At 40.6% G+C, this 20,073-nt stretch overlaps 1 protein-coding gene across 1 annotated transcript in view; it reads right to left on the reverse strand.

Annotated features, from left to right (window-relative positions):
* Positions 1–20,073, reverse strand: part of LOC101553068 (protein mono-ADP-ribosyltransferase PARP14) — a 49,177-nt gene that overhangs the window by 21,188 nt on the left and 7,916 nt on the right. Inside the window, exons 5-9 of the mRNA XM_004606674.2 lie at positions 18,189–18,419; positions 9,088–11,330; positions 5,878–6,114; positions 4,904–5,125; positions 2,500–2,578 (exon numbers count right to left, since the gene is read on the reverse strand). Coding sequence (XP_004606731.2) covers positions 2,500–2,578; positions 4,904–5,125; positions 5,878–6,114; positions 9,088–11,330; positions 18,189–18,419 — 3,012 coding nt within the window. The remainder of the gene's footprint in view (positions 1–2,499; positions 2,579–4,903; positions 5,126–5,877; positions 6,115–9,087; positions 11,331–18,188; positions 18,420–20,073) is intronic.

Below are 20,073 nucleotides of genomic sequence, written 5' to 3' on the forward strand. Positions count from 1 at the left end.
AAAGAGTGAAAAATTCACAAATTTGATGGTAGACAGACATGGTCTGATACAAGAAGGCTCAAAAAGCTAATAATAAGTTAAATTTAGATAAAGCAACAGCAAATTAGAGGAGAAACTTTTGATTGATAAAGCTTGTTTAAATGTGCTTACTCTGGGGCCAGAGAGATAAATAGGGATTAAGGTTCCTGCCTTGTACATGGCCCCCCAGTTAGATCCTCAGCACTTCATATGGTCCCTGAGTATCACTGGTTGTGGCTCAAGCCCCATCCCATTACATGCTTTCCATAAGTGCCTATTCTGAAAATATTTGTAACACCATTCGAAAATTGTAACTCATAGGCTAGTAATGTGGCTCAGTGGGAAAGCATATAGAGGACCTGGGTTCAACTGAGAGGAAGGGAGGAAGGAAGGAAGGAAGGAAGAAAAGAAGGAAGGAAGGAAGGAAGGAAGGAAGGAAGGAAGGAAGGAAGGAAGGAAGGAAGGAAGGAAGGGAGGAAGGAAGGAAGGAAGGAAAGAAGGAAGGAAAGAAGCAGGGAGGAAGGGAGGGAGGGAGGGGAGGAAATATGACCAATGTCACAACTGCATACAAAAAATGAACGCAGAACCTTTCATGATATTGAAGCTATAAGTATGGTTTTTTTTTTTTTGCTTTTTGGGTCAGACCCCAAGATGCACAGGGGTTACTCCTGGCTAATGCACTCAGGAATTACTCCTGGCAGTGCTCAGGGGACCATATGGGATGCTGGGAATCGAACCCGGGTCAACCGCGTGCAAGGCAAATGTCCTACCCACTGTGCTATCGTTCCAGTCCCCAAAGCTATAAGTATCTTTAAAGATGAAACACCACTGACCAAGCAAGTGGAAGCAAAGATAAACAAATGGGACTACATTAAGCTAATAAGCTTCTGCATCTCAATAGAAACAGTCACCAAGATACAGAGATAGCTGATGGAATGGGAAAAATCATTTACCCATTTACTCAAGGGTTAATATCCAAGGTATATAAGGCAATGGTAGAACTTCATAAGAAAAAACCCTCCAACCTGATAAAAAATGGGGAGAAGAAATGAACATAAATTCTTATAAAAAGAAATTTAAGGGGCTGGAGCAATAGCACAGCAGGTAGGGCATTTATTTGCCTTGCACATGGTCGACCCGGGTTTGATTCCCACTATCCCATATAGTCCCCCAAACACCGCCAGGAGTAATTCCTGAGCACAGAGGCAGGAGAAACCCCTGTGCACCACCGGGGGGTGTGACTCAAAAAAGAAAAAAATTAAGTAAAAATAAAAAAGAAAAAGAAATTCAAAAGGCACACAAAAAATGCTCTACATCACTAATCACCAGGGAGATGCAAATCAAAACAACAATGAGATATCATCTCACACCACAGAGACTGGCACACATCCAAAAAGAAAAAGAACAACCAGTGCTGGTTTGGATGCGGAGAGAAAGGAACTCTCATTCATTGCTGGTGGGAATGCTGACTGGTCCAACCTTTTTTGAAAACAATATGGGCATTTCTCAAAAAACTAGAACTTGAGGTTCCATATGACCTAGCAATACCACTTCTGGGAACATACCCCTGGGGTGCAAAAACACACAGTAGAAATGACATCAACACCTGTACGTTCATTGCAGCACTGTTCACAATAGCCAGAATCTGGAAATAACCTGTGTGCCTGAGAACAGATGGCTGGTTAAAGAAACTTTAGTACATCTACACAATGGAATACTATGCAGCTGTTAGGAAAGATGAAGTCATGACATTTGCTTATAAGTGGATGGTCATGGAGAGTATAATGCTAAGTGAAATGAGTCAGAAAGAGAGGAACAGACATAGAATGACTGCACTCATTTGTGGAATATAAAATAACAATATGAGAATCATACCCAAGGTCAGTATAGACAAGGGTCAGAAAGATTGCTCCATGGTTGGTAGCCTGCCTCATGAGCTGGGGGAGAAAGCAGCTGTGATAGAGAAGGGATCATTAAGTCAATGATGATTGTAGGGATTTCTCGGGATGGGAGATGTGTACTGATAGTAGATAAAGGACCAAACACGATAGTCTCTCAGTATCTGCATTGCAAACCATAATGCCCAAAATGGTGGGGCTGGGGGAGAGAGAGAGCGGGGGGGCGGGGGGGAAGTGCCTGGCATAGAAGAAGGCTGACGGGGGTGGCAGGAGTGATGGGGGTGGGCAGGGGATATTGGTGGTGGGAAATGCACACTGGTAGATGATGGGTGTTGGAATGTTGTATGACTGAAACCCAATCACAAAGCCTTTGTAACTGTATCTCACAGGGATTTAATAAAATAAAAGGAGGTGGAGGTAAATTGCTTTGGGAAAAAATATGACCAGTGTCTTGCATGCACATGCGTACAGAATATAATTAAATATTACAAGTTTTTTTAAAGAAAGTTACCATTATTATTTTTTACCTAGCATTGAATTTAGCAACTAAAAATAATTTCTAAATTAACAAGTTTTACTTAACCTTGTGCATCTGCAGGCTGGGGAACTTCTTCACTGGGAACCTTTCCACTAGTTTTTTGGGCAAATGCATCCGAAAATGCCTGGAAATACAAAGATCATTTAGACCTCTAGAATTCTTAAGAGATAAATCATTTACTTTATCAGGGGTTTTGATCATGCATACAGGTACTCTTAAGAGAACAACCATAATAATTTTTAATTTTTTAATTATAGATTTTCAAAGCAATAAAAATAAGACAAAATTTTGTTTTTGCAAATATATACAGTGAAAGTTATCATGTATGTAAACAGAGATATAAACACCAGGAATTTTATTATAGTGGCTATTTATAATAGAGAAAATAAAAATAAAAATATAACAGATATAATTAAATAAATGTTTGTGTATTCATGTGTTAAATACTTAGCAACCACAAAAAATGGGTAGGAAAGTACTCTTTCATGTATTAAGTGAGAGAAGGTTAATTTGTATTATCTGATGTCATTTTAAAAAGTACACACAATGGGGCTGTAGAGAGAGTTCAGTGGGTAGGGCATTTGCCTTGTGAAAAGCCAATCCAGGTTCCATCCCAGGCACCGCATATGATCCCCCCAGCTCCTCCAGGAGTGAGCTCTGAGCAGAGAGGCAGGAGTAAGCTTTGAGCACCTCGAGGTGTAGACCCCCAACCCCTAGTGTCAAAAAAAGAATAAGAGAAAAAGAAAGGAAGAGAGAAATGAAGGAAGAAAGAAAGAAGAAAAGAAGGAAAGAAAGAAAGAGAAAGAAAGAAAGAAAGAAAGAAAGAAAGAAAGAAAGAAAGAAAGAAAGAAAGAAAGAAAGAAAGAAAGAAAGAAAGAAAGAAAGAAAGAAAGAAAGAAAGAAAGAACACAGGAATGCAGTGTTAAGAGAAAGACTATCACAAAGACCCCTGGATTTCAGGAAAGGAACTCGACAGGAGTAGTACTTTTTTTGGAGCAAGAGGCCACAGTATGGGCTTTTTAAAATTTGTTTCCTTGCTTTTGGTGTTTGGGCCACATCCAGCTGTGCTCAGAGCTTGCTCCTGGCTCTGAGCTCAGGGATCATTTTTGGAGGTTCAGGGCCATATCTAGTGCCAGGGATTGAACCTGGGTTGGCTGTTCAAGGCAAATGCCCTCTCTCTTGCACTCTCCCTTCAGCCCCTGCATTATGCTTTGCTGGATTAATGAATTTATGAATCATTTCTTTACCTAATATTGACACCCTAGACATAATTTTTGTCCGCCTCATAAACAAGCAACTTTCTTGGGATTAATAAAAACGAGTAACACCTTGGAAAAAAAAACAACTATTAGAAAGTGGGAGAAGGACCAGAGCGACTCTGAGCAGATGACACCGCCCTCCAGGGTCAGAGCAGCTGCATGTGTAAAGGTGGCCGCTTCCCCTCTGGGACTAGAGAGCACCTGTATTCAGTCACAGCCAACTGCTCAGGCCAAATTCCCTGCTGATTATGCCAGAACTTTTGAATGCCGAGGTCATAAGCACATGGAGAGTTTTATATGAAATTTATTTTATTATTGTTTCTTTTGGTTTCGGGGCCATACCTGGTGATCTCGGGGCTTACTCTTGGCTCTGCACTCAGGTTCATTTGAGGTAGAGCTCCGCTGGCCATATGGGTACAGACAGCCAAACCCAGGTTGGCTGCACTCAAGGGAAGTGCCCTACCTGCTATACTATTGCTCCAGTCCCTGAAAGTAGCCCCAGGCACTAGTGGAAGTGATTTGAAAACCAAAAACTAAACAAATACAATATTCATACAAAAGAGGAGTCCTATATATTCAAAGCAGACTGAGATTTGTAAACTTCATGCAATATTATTCAAATATATGTATTTATTCAAAATACAAATCAAATTGTTATTTTATTTTGCTACAAACACAAAAAAAATGTCCTTAGAAAATTTTGGAACTATAAACATTGGCTTCATAATCGTTAAAAGAAAAGTTATTGTCAATTTATTTTATGTATTAAAAGTAATGTGATAGTTTATTTAAATATGATCATTTATCTAAAATAACAAACCAAATTTTATGTGTAGAATTTTTTACTGATTTTGAGTAAAAAATAATACTGAGAAAGGAAAATAAAGGAAATAGAGATGAAACACATTGTTCAGACATTGATAATTATGAAGATGAGTGAAGGTTTGTAAAAGAACTCATGAGTCTATAATGTTTATCTTTGCATATATCTTATCTTTGCAATATTGTCCTTAAAAAGTTATTTTCATGAATCCAAAAATTTTCTTGATATTTTCCCATCCTATACTGTCTACATTACTACTACTTTAATTTCTTGGATGGGAAATACATGAGACAACCTATTAGTCTATAAAACATTTCAAAACTTAGGGATCAATTGCAAAAATAATCAGAATTGAGTGAAAGTGTACCTGTATATTTTCATTATCCTTTGGGTGCACCATAAAATGAACCTCTTGTAAGATTGTTGCTTGATTATTGCTACTAAATTTGAATACTTCTGAGAGGATTAACTCAGCAAAAACTTTTTTAGGAAAGCCCAAATTTCCTGTTCCTATTGCTGGAAATGCAATTGTTTTCATGGACAAGTTCTCAGTGATCTCCAAGCACTTTCTGATTGCGTCTTCCATGATCTGAAAAGCACATAACCCAATTTTATGCATCTTCCTATATGTGGGAATTTGAACAACAACAAAAAGCAAAACAACGTATAAGTCTGCAATGTAAGTCAAGTTCTCTTCTGCTTTCAACAGAGGTAAGAGTACATCAGAAGGTGAAGATCCCCCCAACACTTTAACAAGAAAAAGATACTGAAACTCACTCATAAATGAAGAAGAAAACAATTACCGAATATGTTACCCACTTCAGTTTCTCATGCCTTTGCCTTGATTTTTTTCACTGAAGAAACGTTATGGTCAATAATGGTTACATACTAGATAAGAGTATGTAAGCATTGAATATGTAACCATGTAACCATTGAGTATATAACCATGTAACCATTGTAGTATGGTTACATAAATAAGAATATGTGACCATACTAATTAAGAGCCTGGCAGGCTACCCTTGATGTATTGATAATGCCAAAAACAGTAACAACAAGTCTCACAATGGAGACATTACTGGTGCCCGCTCAAGCAAATTGATGAACAATGGGACGATAGTGCTACAGTGCTACTAAATAAGAGTAATTAAAAATGAAGGTAACTCAATTTAGAAGAAAGGAATCTTCTAAATTGAGTCAGTTTCCAAGTGGAAAGAAGAGGCTATAAAGAAGGAACCTGCCAAAACTGTGACCACAGAAACAACAGGGCCCAATATACATTACATGGATGGAAAGTCCAAAGGGTTACCCAATTTCCAAGAGACTCTAAAAACCAGGTCCTACCTTAAGTGTGGAAGTGCTGCCATCCATCCAATCTGGAAGCACCACATGAAGTACATGGTGGCATGGGAGATTACAACCGCTGGTCTGAAGAACTGTACCCACACCCACAGTCACTGCTTGTTCAGCTCTGTACAATTCAGTCTGGAGTTCTGGCCCAGCAATTTTCAAGAGAGTCTTAGAAAGGGTTCCATGGTCAAGGTCAAGATCCGAGGACGTAGAGTTTACAATAACATCAGTCTAAAGAAAAAGACAAACTTTAGACTTTAAAAGTTCATTTTAAAGTCTAACAGAAAGTATTATGAAGGATTATGAGCATAAGGAATTGACACTAAAATAATTATGTTTCCAGATTCTGAAATACTACTGAAAGTCAAAATGGTCCTATATGACTATTTCCAAGACAACAGAGAACTGTCAAAATATATGTAAGTAGTGTATGATGGCTGAAGGACTCCACAGGATGTTCCTTAAATGGCTAGTGAAGACCAGGAGCATGTGCAAGCCAGTCTGGAAATGCGGGAGTGGGTGGAATTCCCATAGCAGTGAGGAGCCATGGAATATTTTACAGCAGGTAGTTAATGTGACCAGATTAATCAGAGAGTTTATGATGTCAAAAGAAGGTCATGATGATAGTACAGGGTGTAAGTCTCTTGCCTTAAACACTGCTGACCTTCATCAGATGCCAGCACCATCAGGAGTGATTCCTGAGCACAGAGCCAGAATTAAGTCTGGGGCACTTCCAGGTGTGATCCAAGAAGAAAAAGAGAAAGAAAAAGAAACTAAAACCAAAATGTCAGGAGAAGAGGACAGGGATGAGACCAAGTGAGCTTCAAAGCTACCTTGCATGGACACCAAAGGGAAATGTGTCGCAGATGCTGGGCATCAAAATTCACATACTGGAGTGAAAGGGATGAAAGCAATATCTCAGAGTTTAAGGTGTAAGGACAAAGAACAGAGATCAACCCGATTATAGATGGTTGATCAAAATAATCTACTGCTCATTTTTTCATGTTGTTCAATGAGAAACAAAATTAATTTTAATATTTTGAAAAGGTACAATCAAGTGGAGCAAGGAAAGCCTCTTCAGTAATTGTGCTGGAAAAACTGGGCAGCTACATGTAAAAAAAAAACAAAACTCAGGCCTCTTTCTAATGCCATGCACAAAAGTCAGATCAAAAAGAATTAAAGGCCTCAACATTAGACTTGAATCCACAGGGTACATGGAAGAAAATATAGGCAAAATCTTTCATGACATCGAAGCTAAAGGCAACTTCAAAAGTGAAATGCCACTGACCAAGCAAGTGGAAGCAAAGATAAACAAATGGGACTACATTAAACTAAGAAACTTCTGCACCTCAAAGGAAACAGTGACTAGATACAAAGGTAGCCCATGGAATGGGAAAAATTATTTACCAAATACCCATCTGATAATGGGTTAATATAAAATATATAAGATATATAAGGAAATGGTAACATTTTACAAGAAAAAAAGAATCCAACCCTATCAAAAGGTGGGGAGAATAAACAGAAAATTACTCAAAGAAGACATTCATGGACCAAAGGCATATGAAAAAATGCTCTACATCGCTAATCATCAGGGAGATGCAAATCAGAAAAACAATGAGGTATCATCTCATACCACAGAGATGGCACACATCCCAAAAAACAAGAACAACCAGTGCTTGCACAGATTCAGGAAGAAAGCGACTCTCATTCACTACTGGTGGGAATGCCAATTGGTCCAGTCTTTTTGGAAAATTATATAGACATTCCTTCAAAAAACTAGTAATTGAGCTCCCATTTGACCCAGCAATGCCACCTCTAGGAATATATCTTGGGGACCCAAAAACACAGCAGAAATACCATCTGCACTTCACTGTTCATTGCAGCACTATTCACCATAGCCAGAATCTGGATAAAACCTGAGTTCCCGAGAACACACTGGATAAACAAACTATGGTACAGATACACAATGGGATACTACGAAGTCATTAGGAAAAATTAAGTCATGAAATTTTCTTACAAATGGGTGTCCATGGAGAGTATCATAGTTTGTGAAGTGAGTCAGAAGGAGATGGACAGATATAGAATGACTGCATTCACTTGTGGGATATTAAAAAAATGAGCATGAGACAAATATCCAGGGCCAGAGAAATCAGGAACCAGTAGGACTGGTCAATGGTTGGAAGGTTTGGGGCAAAGGGCAGTTAGGATAGAGAAGGGACTGGTGTGACAATAATAGTTGGAAATGATCACATGGACAGGAACTGTAAAGGAATATATATATCTGATGACCTTTAAGTATTTGTATTGCAAACCATAATGACCAAAAAGGGCAGGGGGAGAAGCTGGGGCCATTGGTGTGGGAAATGTATACTGGTGAAAGGGATAAGTGTTGACTGAAACCCATGACTGAAACTTAATCATGAATAACTTAGTAACTATATATCCCACTGTGACTCAATTAAAAAAATAGATAAATTTAAAAAATAAACCAACTACAAAAAATGATTAATGCCCTGTACAAATTCAAGTACTAGTGGGACTTGGCCAAAATATTTAACCCCTCTTGTCATTATTTCATCATATGTGGAGAGAAATCATAAAACTAGAAACTATCATATGACATCAATCACGAACATGTTAATCAGCACTTAGCATGTGTCTGACTTACAGAAAAGAAGCAAGCATGCTATTCTTCTTACATTCAAGTTTAGTACAAGGAGAAATTCAATTATTTTTTTCAGTATTTAAAATAAACACAAAAACAATTTAAGCAGAGTAACAACTGAACACAAAACTTACCAAATGGGAAAAATTAGTGTGTATCGAATAAAGTATGTATTAAATAAGGGTACTATTTCCAGAGAAAGAATATGACTATATATGTAAAGAACTATTAATACAATAAAATGGTAATTTAAATGGGTAAAGAATCCGAGTAGATATCAGTGAGTATGTATGTGAGGTAACACATGCATGTGAATATTTAACATCTGTGCACCCACTTTCAGTTCCCACAGACAGCAGATCAATCCCATATAAAGGCCTTGGTGAGGTAGCAGTTGCCCAAGGACACAGTTTAGCAGCAGGGGTGGAGGGCACGGCAGAGAAGGCTCTAACTGATTCTGTCCTTCTTCCCAACCTTTCTTAAATGGCTGATACTGGGGTCACAGCACCACACTGGTGTTCTGCGCTGGGGACACTCACCGTTGCACTCTGTATCTCGCCTTTAACCATTACCACCATCAGGCCTCCTGGGGTCCTCAGAATTTGTCTGTTTCCAGGATCCTTCTGTGAGTCTGGCAGGACAGTGGCTGGAACACCGGGCTCGGAAGCAGCACCAGGCAGCTTGTCCTTAAGTAGAGTTTTCACAGCTTCAGCAAAGGCCTTGGCAGCATTCTCGGTTGAATCTACGAGACAAATCTCTTTCAAGGTGTGTCCTTCCCACTCAAAGTGGAAGTGTTCCTTGATGGCCGAGACAATGGTTTCTGTACATTGGCTTAAGGGAAAGCCAAAGATACCAGCACTTATGGCAGGGATGGCGATGGAGCGGTACTTGTGTTCTTCAGCCAAACGGAGGCTTTCCTGCACAGCTCTTCTTAAAGTGTATGTACACTTCTGGGCCTTGTCCTTCTCCCACCTGGGCCCAACTGCGTGGATCACGTGGCCATACGGGAGGTTTCCAGCTTTGGAGATGGTGGCACAGCCCGGAAGGATCTTGCCCTGGCTCTTCACTATCCGGTCGCTGTCACATTGGAGCTCAGGACCTGCGGCTTTGGAGAGAGCAGCCGCGAGGCCTCCGACGTGCTTGAGGTCCTCGTTGGCTGCATTGACCATTACTTCCACCGGAAACCGGGTCAGGTCGCCCAGATGTACACTCAGTGACACCCCAGGGGCCACGTCTGTCCTGAGGTAGCACTTCTGGCCATCACCGCCACCTCCCTTCTCTTCATTCTCCTGAAGTTCAATAAAACAACCATATTGCATTTTCACCTCACTTTTATAAAACCGAGCTTTTTCCTGGAAGAACTGTCTGGCTCCTGGCTTGTCAATCTGGACACTTCTAACACAGACTGAGTCCCTGGCTTGCTCGAAAAGGTTCATTCCCTCCCCAACTTGGCTCTTGGGGCCAGTTAGTAAAATTCTTTTTGGGTTACTTTCTGAATTAAATTGTACCTGCACATTCTTTCTCTTTAACTGTTCACACAATGTTTTTTTTTCTGATTTTAAATAATAAAAAACTAAGGAAGGCTTGACTTCAATCAACTTCTCGACTATTGTGTGTTTTTCCAGGAAGTCAAACAGAGAGTCGTAGACTTGGTTAACTTCTCTCACACAGCCTGCTATGATGACCTTGGCAGAGGCTTCTGAAGGTAACTGATGAATTATCACAGACTGTGAGGAAGAGTTATGTTGCTTGTGCAAACTGCTGGTGAGCCCTTTCCATTTGATGCCATCAAGAACTTTTCTGTCTTCAACTTCTATGTGCTTATAATTTAAGGCACTCATCATTTGTTTTTCAGCTTTTACTAGGACTTCAGAAGAACAGCTGGTTAAGAGAACAGTTGTGGACTGTAGCTCATAAATTGCAAGAATTTTCTGTGCTATAAAAAGAGACCTGGAAAATTCTACACAGTCTACCTGTTGCAAAAACTGGAAAATCTCAGAGGGAACCTGAATGCTCTTTTGGGACATGCTGAACACCTTTTCCTGGATTTCACACTTGGCTTTATACACATCTGCAGCAAGTCCTTTGAAGCACAGGTGCTGAGAGATTTCATCATAAGTCATCTTCATCTCTGGGAACTCGGTCCGGACACCCTCCAATGTCCCACTTTGGCACAACAGAGAATATTTTCCCGAAGAAAGGAGCAGTTTTTCCCTCAGACTTTGCTGTTCTCTTTTAATTTTTTCAGTGGCACTTTCTATTAAGTCCTTTATTTGTGACTCAAAATCCTCTATATCCTCTGATCTCCCCACCAAGGTGACAAGCTCCATAGCTGTATCAAACTCAATTGAAAGATGATCATTTTCTACACTGTTCTTTATAGCGTCCCAGACAACCGTGTCCACTTTAAATGAGCTAATCTTGTATTTACACCTGAGGTCAGCGAATACTGTGGAAATATCATGCTGCCAGGTCTTGATTTTTTTTCTTCCCTGATTGACCAGTGTGGCTGCTGGTCTGATGGTAACTTCCCCATTAATTTGGGACCATGTTATCTCACAGTGACAATGTGCCATTTGATCATTTATCTTCTCAATCAGATGATTATTTTTCTGAAAGAATTTCCATAAGGGATAATCCAGTGATTCTCTGAATGGTGCTGGAAGCTTAATCAGAGGCTTCTCCTTTCCATACAAGGCTGTGCCCAGTGAGGTGTAGTATGGGAACACGGAGAGTGGCATATTACCAATTTCAAGTTTTTTGGTCAAGATGATGTCTAGGACTTAAAAGGAAAGAAATAAAATTTAAGCATACTGTGATGTGTTTCTTTCTTTCTTTTTTTTTTTTTGCTTTTTGGGTCACACCCGGCGATGCACAGGGGTCACTCCTGGCTCTGCACTCAGGAATTACCTCTGGTGGTGCTCAGGGGACCATATGGGATGTTGAGAATCAAACCCGGGTCTGCCACGTGCAAGGCAAATGCCCTACCTGCTGTGTTATTGCTCCAGCCCCTGTGATGTGTTTCTTATGGAAAAACAAAATTTTTCCTACTACAGAGAAAAATTCTAATGTTTGTAGAATTTTAATATGACAGTAAACTAAATATCAGGACTCTTTTAAAGTAATCAAATAGGAATGATATGGATAAACTCTGCACAAATATCCCATGTTTATGGTTCAAACTTACTAGGAAAGATCACTCTATGTTGACGTTAAATAGATTGTTTTATACTCCTCTGATATAACTTTATCACCACCATGATATGAAATATTTAGAAGCTTGGCCACAATACTGTAGACAATGTTTGTCTCTGTGTAAAGTGTTTTTGTTGTGTAAAATGAAGCCTTTTTGTTGCCTAGTTATAAATTTGCCTCCAGGTGGGCTGTCCAGTTAAATATTCTGGATTTTTTTGAGCAACATCTCCTGACTCTACAGCACTGGCAATTCAGTTAGTAGCACACCAGATTCGATGGTATGTAACATAGAAGCCAACCTATCTTGACTAATAAAAACATTAACAGAGAGTTTAACTTGCAACAACAGTTTAGTAACCTAGTCTGAGAACTAAGTCCTCAGACTTGGATTTAATGTCCCCATGGTGAGATACAACCGTTTCAAATAATCTTCTTCTAAGGAAAATGGTTTTGATCATTCCATTAGTAATTTATTGGTAACAGGCAATATAAAATAAATGACTGTGGGCCTGCTATGGGGGGCATGCTTGAAGGTTGGTTGGAAAATTGGAGACAATGGTGGAAGGAAGGTGACAGTGGGATTGGTGTTGGAATACTGAATGCCTGTAACAAATCATCATGAACAAGTCAGTAAACCACAGTGTTTAAGTAAAGTGGGGTGGGAGGAAAAATATCGAAAACAAAACCAAAAAGACCAAAATGAAGCTTATATGAAAGTGATGTGCTTCTCCTTTGCGGACCCACCATCTTCAGCCTTATGCATAACTTAGCTTTCACTGTCGTCTCTAAGAGCAGGAATAGGCGTCATGATAGTGAACCATGCGTCATGCTAGGCTAAGTGCTTCACCTATATTTAATTCATTGACTCCTGACAGTAACCTCTGATAAAAAGGAAGTATTATTCTATCCCTTTTACAAATGATAAAACCTAGGATAGGAAAAGTTATACAAATTAAAATGTTTCATATAGATGAGAATATCTGCAGTAGGATTCAGGTCAGTGTTCATGTGACCCCAAATCAAGTTATTTTCCCTCTACCAGTGGCTCCACAGCCTCTGGAAGAATCCTGCCATGGGCATCTGAGGGCCTAACTTCTGACATTCTTCTTCCAGGACACTAAGTCCCTCTTGCCAGTGTCACTGGGACCACCTCAGGGTATATTGTGTAAATATTGTGTTGGCATGTGCACCCTCGTGAAGGAGGTGAAGGAGTGCTTTCTGCTATCCCAAATCACTGCTTATTTTGTGTTTTTGTTGGACACAGGTACAATGGATCCAATAATGAAACAAACTAGAATTAATAGGTGACCACCTTGGGTTATCCTGAGCACTGCTATGGAGTCCCTAGTGCTTCTCTGCACCACAGACTGAGCAACGCTGCAGTGTCTGACCCTCACATTGAGCCAGGATAAAGTGACTGAGCACTGATGAAGCAGACCCCCAGACCCCAGACCTCCGAGCACTGCTTAGAAACATCCCTCCCCTGCCCTCAAAAACTCTGGATTAAGAGACATGCTTGGGGTGGGGCTGGAATAAAAGTAGGGCACTTGCTAGGGTGCTTGCCTTGCACACAGTTGACCCAGGTTTGATCCCCAGCACCCAATATGGTCCCCTGAGCCCACCAGGAGTGATCCCTGAGTGCAGTGCCAAAATAATGCTGTGCTCAGGGACAACCAGGTGTGTCCTCCTGGCTTTTTGTGTCCTCCACAGGAAAAAAAAAGACATGCTTGAGTTGGAGAAAGAGCACAGTGGGTAAGGTGCATTGCATGAAGCTGATCCTGGTTCAATCCCCCAGCACCATATATACACTCCTTACCACCCCCAGGAGTGATCACTGAGCACAGAATGAGTAGTAATCCTCGAGCACAGTCAGGCCTGGCTCCCCCAAACAAAAATAAACTACAAATAAAAGAGAAAGCAGGCATGCTTGTGCAATAATGTCAGAAAAAGCTTCAGCTGTGGGTAATTAGCTCCCATAGAAGTATCCAGTAGTCACAAAAAGAATGTGGGAAAGCTGCATTCTGAACAGAAGCCCACACATAAAACTTCAGCTGCAAGACATGGTCTTATGCAGGCCCTAAGCCAGGGAAGTACCAGTGGCCACACAGCCACACACATAATGGTCACACTCTGGGTATCATTTTATTCCTTTATACCTCACAATATTGCTAAGAGGAAAGTAGTAACATAAGCTATGACTTCAGAAAACAGAAGCATTGGTAGATTATAGTAACTTGCACAAGATCTCAGGGCTAGTAAGCACCATAGTCAATATGTGAACTTGTAATTGCTGACCCAATAACATCACCAGCGTCACCTAATGTGCTTTCAAGTCTGAATTCTGTTTCCTCCGTACTAGAAAGTGCAGCTGCATCTATCTGTGCAGGCTACTAAGCAGATTCAGTGAGAACTATGGCATAATCACAGCAAAAATCTACATAAGAGTCCATCCCTGAAGATTGTGTAGATTATATTTTGTGAAGATGAAGCAAACTACTTCAAAGGATAATGTCTTATACTTCTCAAATAATCTGCATAAAACAATACTGAATAGTACTGCTAAAATCAAATTTTAATCCAGTTTTATCTATAATACTATAATACTTATTATTAATGCCTGCTTTAGTGCTGAAATACTTTTATTATTTTTTTTTAGAAAATAAAAATTGTCACTGTCATCCCCTTGCTCATCGATTTGCTCTAGCAGGCACCAGTAACGTCTCCATTCTGAAACTTGTTGTTACTGTTTTTGGCATATCAAATATGCCATGGGTAGGTAGCTTGCCAGGCTCTGCCGTGTGGGTGAGATACTCTGGGTAGCTTGCCGGGATCTCTGAAAGGGACCAAGGAATCGAACCCGGGTCAGCCACCTACAAGGCAAAGAAAGCCTTACCCGCCGTGCTATCGCTCCAGACCACTTATGAATGCAATGAACTATCTTCATCATCGTCAGAAAATAAAAAATTATTGGAAAATGAAGGAGAAAAAAAGAATTCTCCCAGCTGAGGAGGAACTTAGTTTAGGACTAAGTGCTGTAATATTCTATATGAAAAAATTTAATGTGATAGGTGAAGAGGATATTGGGGAAAAAATGAAAATGTTCAAAGCAATATTTTCTGGGGCCAAACTAGCCAGATTCAAATGCTGCCCCCATCATTACTAACTGTATAACATTAGTGAGATGTTACCTCTCTGCACCCCTGTTTTCTCATTTTAAAAACAGATTACAAGGACATCTGTGTATCCTAGACCATTTAGAAGAGGGAATGTGAGTGTGAAGAGGAGGTGAGCTCAACAGTCAGATGGTGCAAGAGGGCAGTGTAGGATAACATTGGGTTTGTCCCTTTAGCTTTGCCGCAGGGAACTTAGTTTACCTTAAAGAAATGTCCTTTCTGTATGGACACAGGAAGACTGTTAATATTATGCTTTGTAACTTGGGAGCTAATTGACTCCAATAATATTTACTCCTGGGCATCTGCTTTCTCAACTTAGTTGCCCTTAGTTCATAGCACCCCAAAAGCAGGGTCCTGATGAGGGACAGAATGGACCCAGGACAAGCTGTGAGCTACCCTGGCATCGAAATGGGCTAGGCCAAAGTGCCACAATACTCAACTATAAGTTGAGAACATGGTCATAGACAAATGCTGTCATGATCCAAAAGTAACGACGAGATTAGGACCCTGCTGGGGTTAGGAGGACTAACCTGACCCGAGGACTGTGGTCTAGAAAATATAGTGAGATGTCCTCAGAAAGAACCAAACTTTAAGTTTGATACATACAGAATGACATTGCTAGAAATATTTGAAGTAGATTTACTACAACTATTTAAGTGGATTACTAGCTGAGGAAGGAAGAAAGTGACACACCCTGACACACCCTTGCTTGGATCCCACCCTTGAGTGGATCTCCTAGTAATCTGGAGTAATCTCTTTATATTATATTTTTGTTAATCTCCTGGAGGAGTGGTTTTACCCCTCTTTGTTGATTTGTTAATGTCAACCCACCTTTATGTTACCGTCCTATGTGATTGCTATATAAACTAAGACTGTGGAGGAAGAATGGGGACAGCAGAGACAGAAGAGGAGACAGTAGAGACAGAAGAGGCAGCAGGACACAGACAGAGGCAGCAGGACACAGACAGGAGAAGACACAGAAGTGAGGGAGAAAGACAGAGGCAAGACAGAAGACACGAGAGAAGACACGGAAGAGAGAAGACACAGAGGGGAGTAGACACAGAAGCAGAGCAGAAGCAGAAAGAAGATACAGAAGCAAGAGAGAAGACGTAGAAGCAGAGAGAGAGGTCGGAAGAGACCAGAGGAGAGACTACAGAGACAGAGATAGAGAAACAGACAGAAGAGAGCACAGTGCACACACAGAAGCAGAGCACAAGGAAGAGCCATCCCAATCCAGTCCATACACAGCGGCTCGAGAGCACCGAACATGAGCAGCGCACGCACGAGAGAAAGAACTGCCCTGAGAGCCTGTGAACAACACAACAACACAACAGACATCATATCATCCTCTCCTGTGCGCATGCCTTTGTAATTTTTTACAAGGCAGGGTGAAGTGGGCACTTGGCAAAACCCTACACGTGTCATGGGGCCTTTGGCCTAACATAATCCTGAAAGCGTTCCTATTAGCCACTGGGCACATGAAACAGACATTGTGGAGGTCACTCAGCTGTCTCATGCTATCCAACTGTTGGAACTAGCAATGCCATGGCAGGCTTGGAGGTTGACTTCTATGCTGGGGAACTTTATGTTGTCCAGGCCCCATATCAGACTGGTGAATATTTAAGGAACACATGACAGAAGTCTTTTTTTTTCCCCTTTGCTCAATAAAAACACATCTTTGATTCTAGTTTATTCAAACATTCTTTAACTCCAGTTTTCCAACTTAAAAAGTTTCCCCCTGGCGGGGCTGGAGCAATAGCACAGCGGGTAGGGCATTTGCCTTGCACGGGGCCGACCCGGGTTCGATTCCCAGCATCCCATATGGTCCCCTGAGCACCGCCAGGAGTAATTCCTGAGTTCATGAGCCAGGAGTAACCCCTGTGCATTGCCGGGTGTGACCCAAAAGGCAAAAAAAAAAGTTTCCCCTGGGACTGGAGCAATAGTACAGCGGGTAGGGCATTTGCCTTGCATATGGCCAACCTGGGTTCGATTCCCAGCATCCCATATAGTCCTCTGAGCACTGCTGGGGGTGATTCCGAGTGCAGAGCCAGGAGTAACCCCTGTGCATTGCCAGGTGTGACCCAAAAAGAAAAAAAAATGTTTCCCCCTACCTAAGGAGCTATCTTAAGGGTAGCATGCCACATGACCCTCTACTTCCAGACACAAAGTTATTCTTCTGTTAAGAGGATCTCCTAGTTGCTAACACTCAGCCTCAACTTCTGACCATCAATGTAATCTTTAAGGTGACTTTGCACCTGTCTCAGAGAACTGGCAACCTCTATAAAACTCTCAGGTTCAATGGAACAAGATTTGCACAGGGTCATCGCAAAGAACAACCAAACAATCAGGAAGGCATCATGGATCATATAAAACTACGCTATGGATTTAATTTTTTCCAATTAAAAAAATCAGTCACTGTCTTTACAATGCTGCTCATAATAGGGTTTCAAGCGTACAATGTTCCACCACCACATCCTGCCCCAGAGTCTCCTGCGCATCTTTCCCAGTCCTGTCATACTCCACCGGGTAAATCATGTTGTGTAAACCAGTTCTCAGGTTCTGTTGCCTTTGGCCATGTGTTCTTCCCTTATGATGTTTCCTTTCATCCCACTTACTTGTTTCTGAATAATATTCACAGACAGGAAGAAATGATACTTTACAGAAGCAATGTGTGGTTTTGAGTACTTCTCTACCCAACTTGTTGAATAAGAAGGTCTAATAAATATTTAGCTAAAACACTAATAATCTCTTTTTTGTAATACAAAATTTCAAATACTCTAAGAACTACTTATTTTTCATTCTAACACAGCTGGACACTCAAAAGGAAGTTCCCTCACACCTATGAAAAACTTGACATTGCATCTTTAACACTGTCAAACTCATTGCTAATCATAACTCAGATAGAGTTACTAATTGGATTTACAATGATATATATAGCACTGTAGCACTGTCATCCCATTGTTCATCGATTTGCTCAAGCGAGCATCAGTAACGTCTCTATTGTGAGACTTGTTGTTACTGTTTTTGGCATATCCACCGGTAACTTGCCAGGCTCTGCTGTGCAGGCGGGATACTCTCGGTAGCTTGCTGGGCTTTCTGAGAGGGACAGGGGAATCGAACCCAGGTCAGCTACATGCAAGGCAAACGCCCTACCCTCTGTGCTATGTATAACATAAATAAAAATAAAGCAATTAACTGCTAACTCTTCACATCAGCTAAAATGGTTAAGCTCATACCATGTAATATGAACAAAATCAAGCTAAAGATGTTACCTTTTTTGTCAAAGAATTCAATCAGAGCTGAGCTTTCTTCAGGAAAACATTCAACCCTTAAAACTCTCCCCCCTCCAATTTGGGGATTTTCAAAAAATTCTTTTAAATTCTGATCCTCCACACCAGGTGGCAAGTTTTCAACCCTGATTGTTTTTGTTACTTCCAGAAGTCGTGGACAAAGGTTTTTCACTGTATGGTGCTTGGCACAATCATCAATAAACTTCATGATATCTACAAATAAAAACAAGTGACTAAATAAGAAAATTATGACCATATCTTTATAATATACAGGAAAAACAATATTAGTTGAGATAATAATGAAAGCTAAACCACGAATTTAAGATGCTAGATCTTAATTCCTACATGAGAATTCACATAACATGCCATAAAAACTGGTTTTTTTTTTCATGAGAAATGTGCAAGTTTTACCTGCCACCAGTCCCAGCCCTCCCCAACCTAGAGTGATTTCTCTACAATACAGATATTCTCATTTCCCTGAGTGTTTGCTCTACAATACATATCCTCATTTCTGCTCTTCTCAAGTGCCGTCATGGTTCCCCATTACTAGCAGGCATGAGTTCATACTCTTGGGTTAGGCTTACAATGTATGTATTTTCTGTCTTTCCTTTTAGTTTCCATGTGGTCACAAAACTTAGAATATACTGAAAACCCCTTCTCATTTTCCTTTGCATATATAATCTCCTATGCCAAAATGCCTTCTTCATTTTTCATTTTGTCTTATTCTACCTTCAGGACTCAATCCAATTATCTCTTTCAGATGATGATGGGCCTATGAAGCTTCAGCACAGAATTTGCTAGGATGTGTATATCGGAGATGAATGTAACACACCTTGCAGAACAAGCATCTTGGAGAGAAGAAAGTCTGGAAAGTAAACAAATTGCCTTTTCTCTGAGTGAGTGAGGTGGGAGGGCTTGACTGGGAATCAGTCAAGGCTGCCCAGAGTAAGTGTGCCTGGGATTCCAAGGATGAGAAGGAATTTGCAGAATAGATCAGGGAAGGAAACATTTCCAGCAGAGGAGACATCAGTGGCATGAAGCAGCACGTACTAGGGAATTGGTGTTGCTAGAGACTTAATACTATAGAAGAGAGCAGAAAAATCAAGTCTTACTGGGCCCCTCTGCTCCCACCCTGATGGCCTCTGTTCAGATCTCAGGAGGTAGTTCCTCCTCTTTCATCTTTTCCATTCATTTCCACATGAGCTTCTCAGGCTTAGGAACCAGGAACAATTAATCTCTGTACTCACAGCACCCCGACAAGTGACTGGTGATAGCAGTAGTTCAAGATTTCTCATCAATAAACAAAACCAAGTCCATATAGGCTAACAGTAAGTTATTTGTAAGGTACACTTGAAATAAGTATATCTCCCCTTTTAAAGGGAGATACCTTACCTTGTCTAAGTTATTCTGTGAAGAGCTTTCATACATTATCTCACTAAATTCTCACAGAAACTGGATTAGGTAGGTATTAGAATCCCCATTTTACAGATGAGGAAAGGGAAGTCCATGGGGATAGACCTACTCATATAGTTAGTTACAGACAGAACAGAATATTGACTCTATAACTGGATTCACAATCATTGCATTGAACAATCAGGATCAGGAACTGGAAAATGTCCTTGTCTCTTCAGAAACAAGTCTTCTAAACTCAACCACTGTATGTGGACTCTCCACAATGACCTAAAAGAACACTCATTTTCTGCATGGCACACTGTTACTCATCCTGTATATGGAATATAAGTTCCAAGAAGCACAGGTATAGAAATGGGCACCTGGGTTCAAATCCAGTTGCTCCATGTATTAGCTTCTCTGTGCTTCTGTTTGCTCCATTGCAAAATGGGGAATGGGGAGGAGACAATAATAACGA

The sequence above is a fragment of the Sorex araneus genome, chromosome 2 (assembly GCF_027595985.1).
Source record: "Sorex araneus isolate mSorAra2 chromosome 2, mSorAra2.pri, whole genome shotgun sequence".
NCBI lineage: Eukaryota > Metazoa > Chordata > Mammalia > Eulipotyphla > Soricidae > Sorex > Sorex araneus.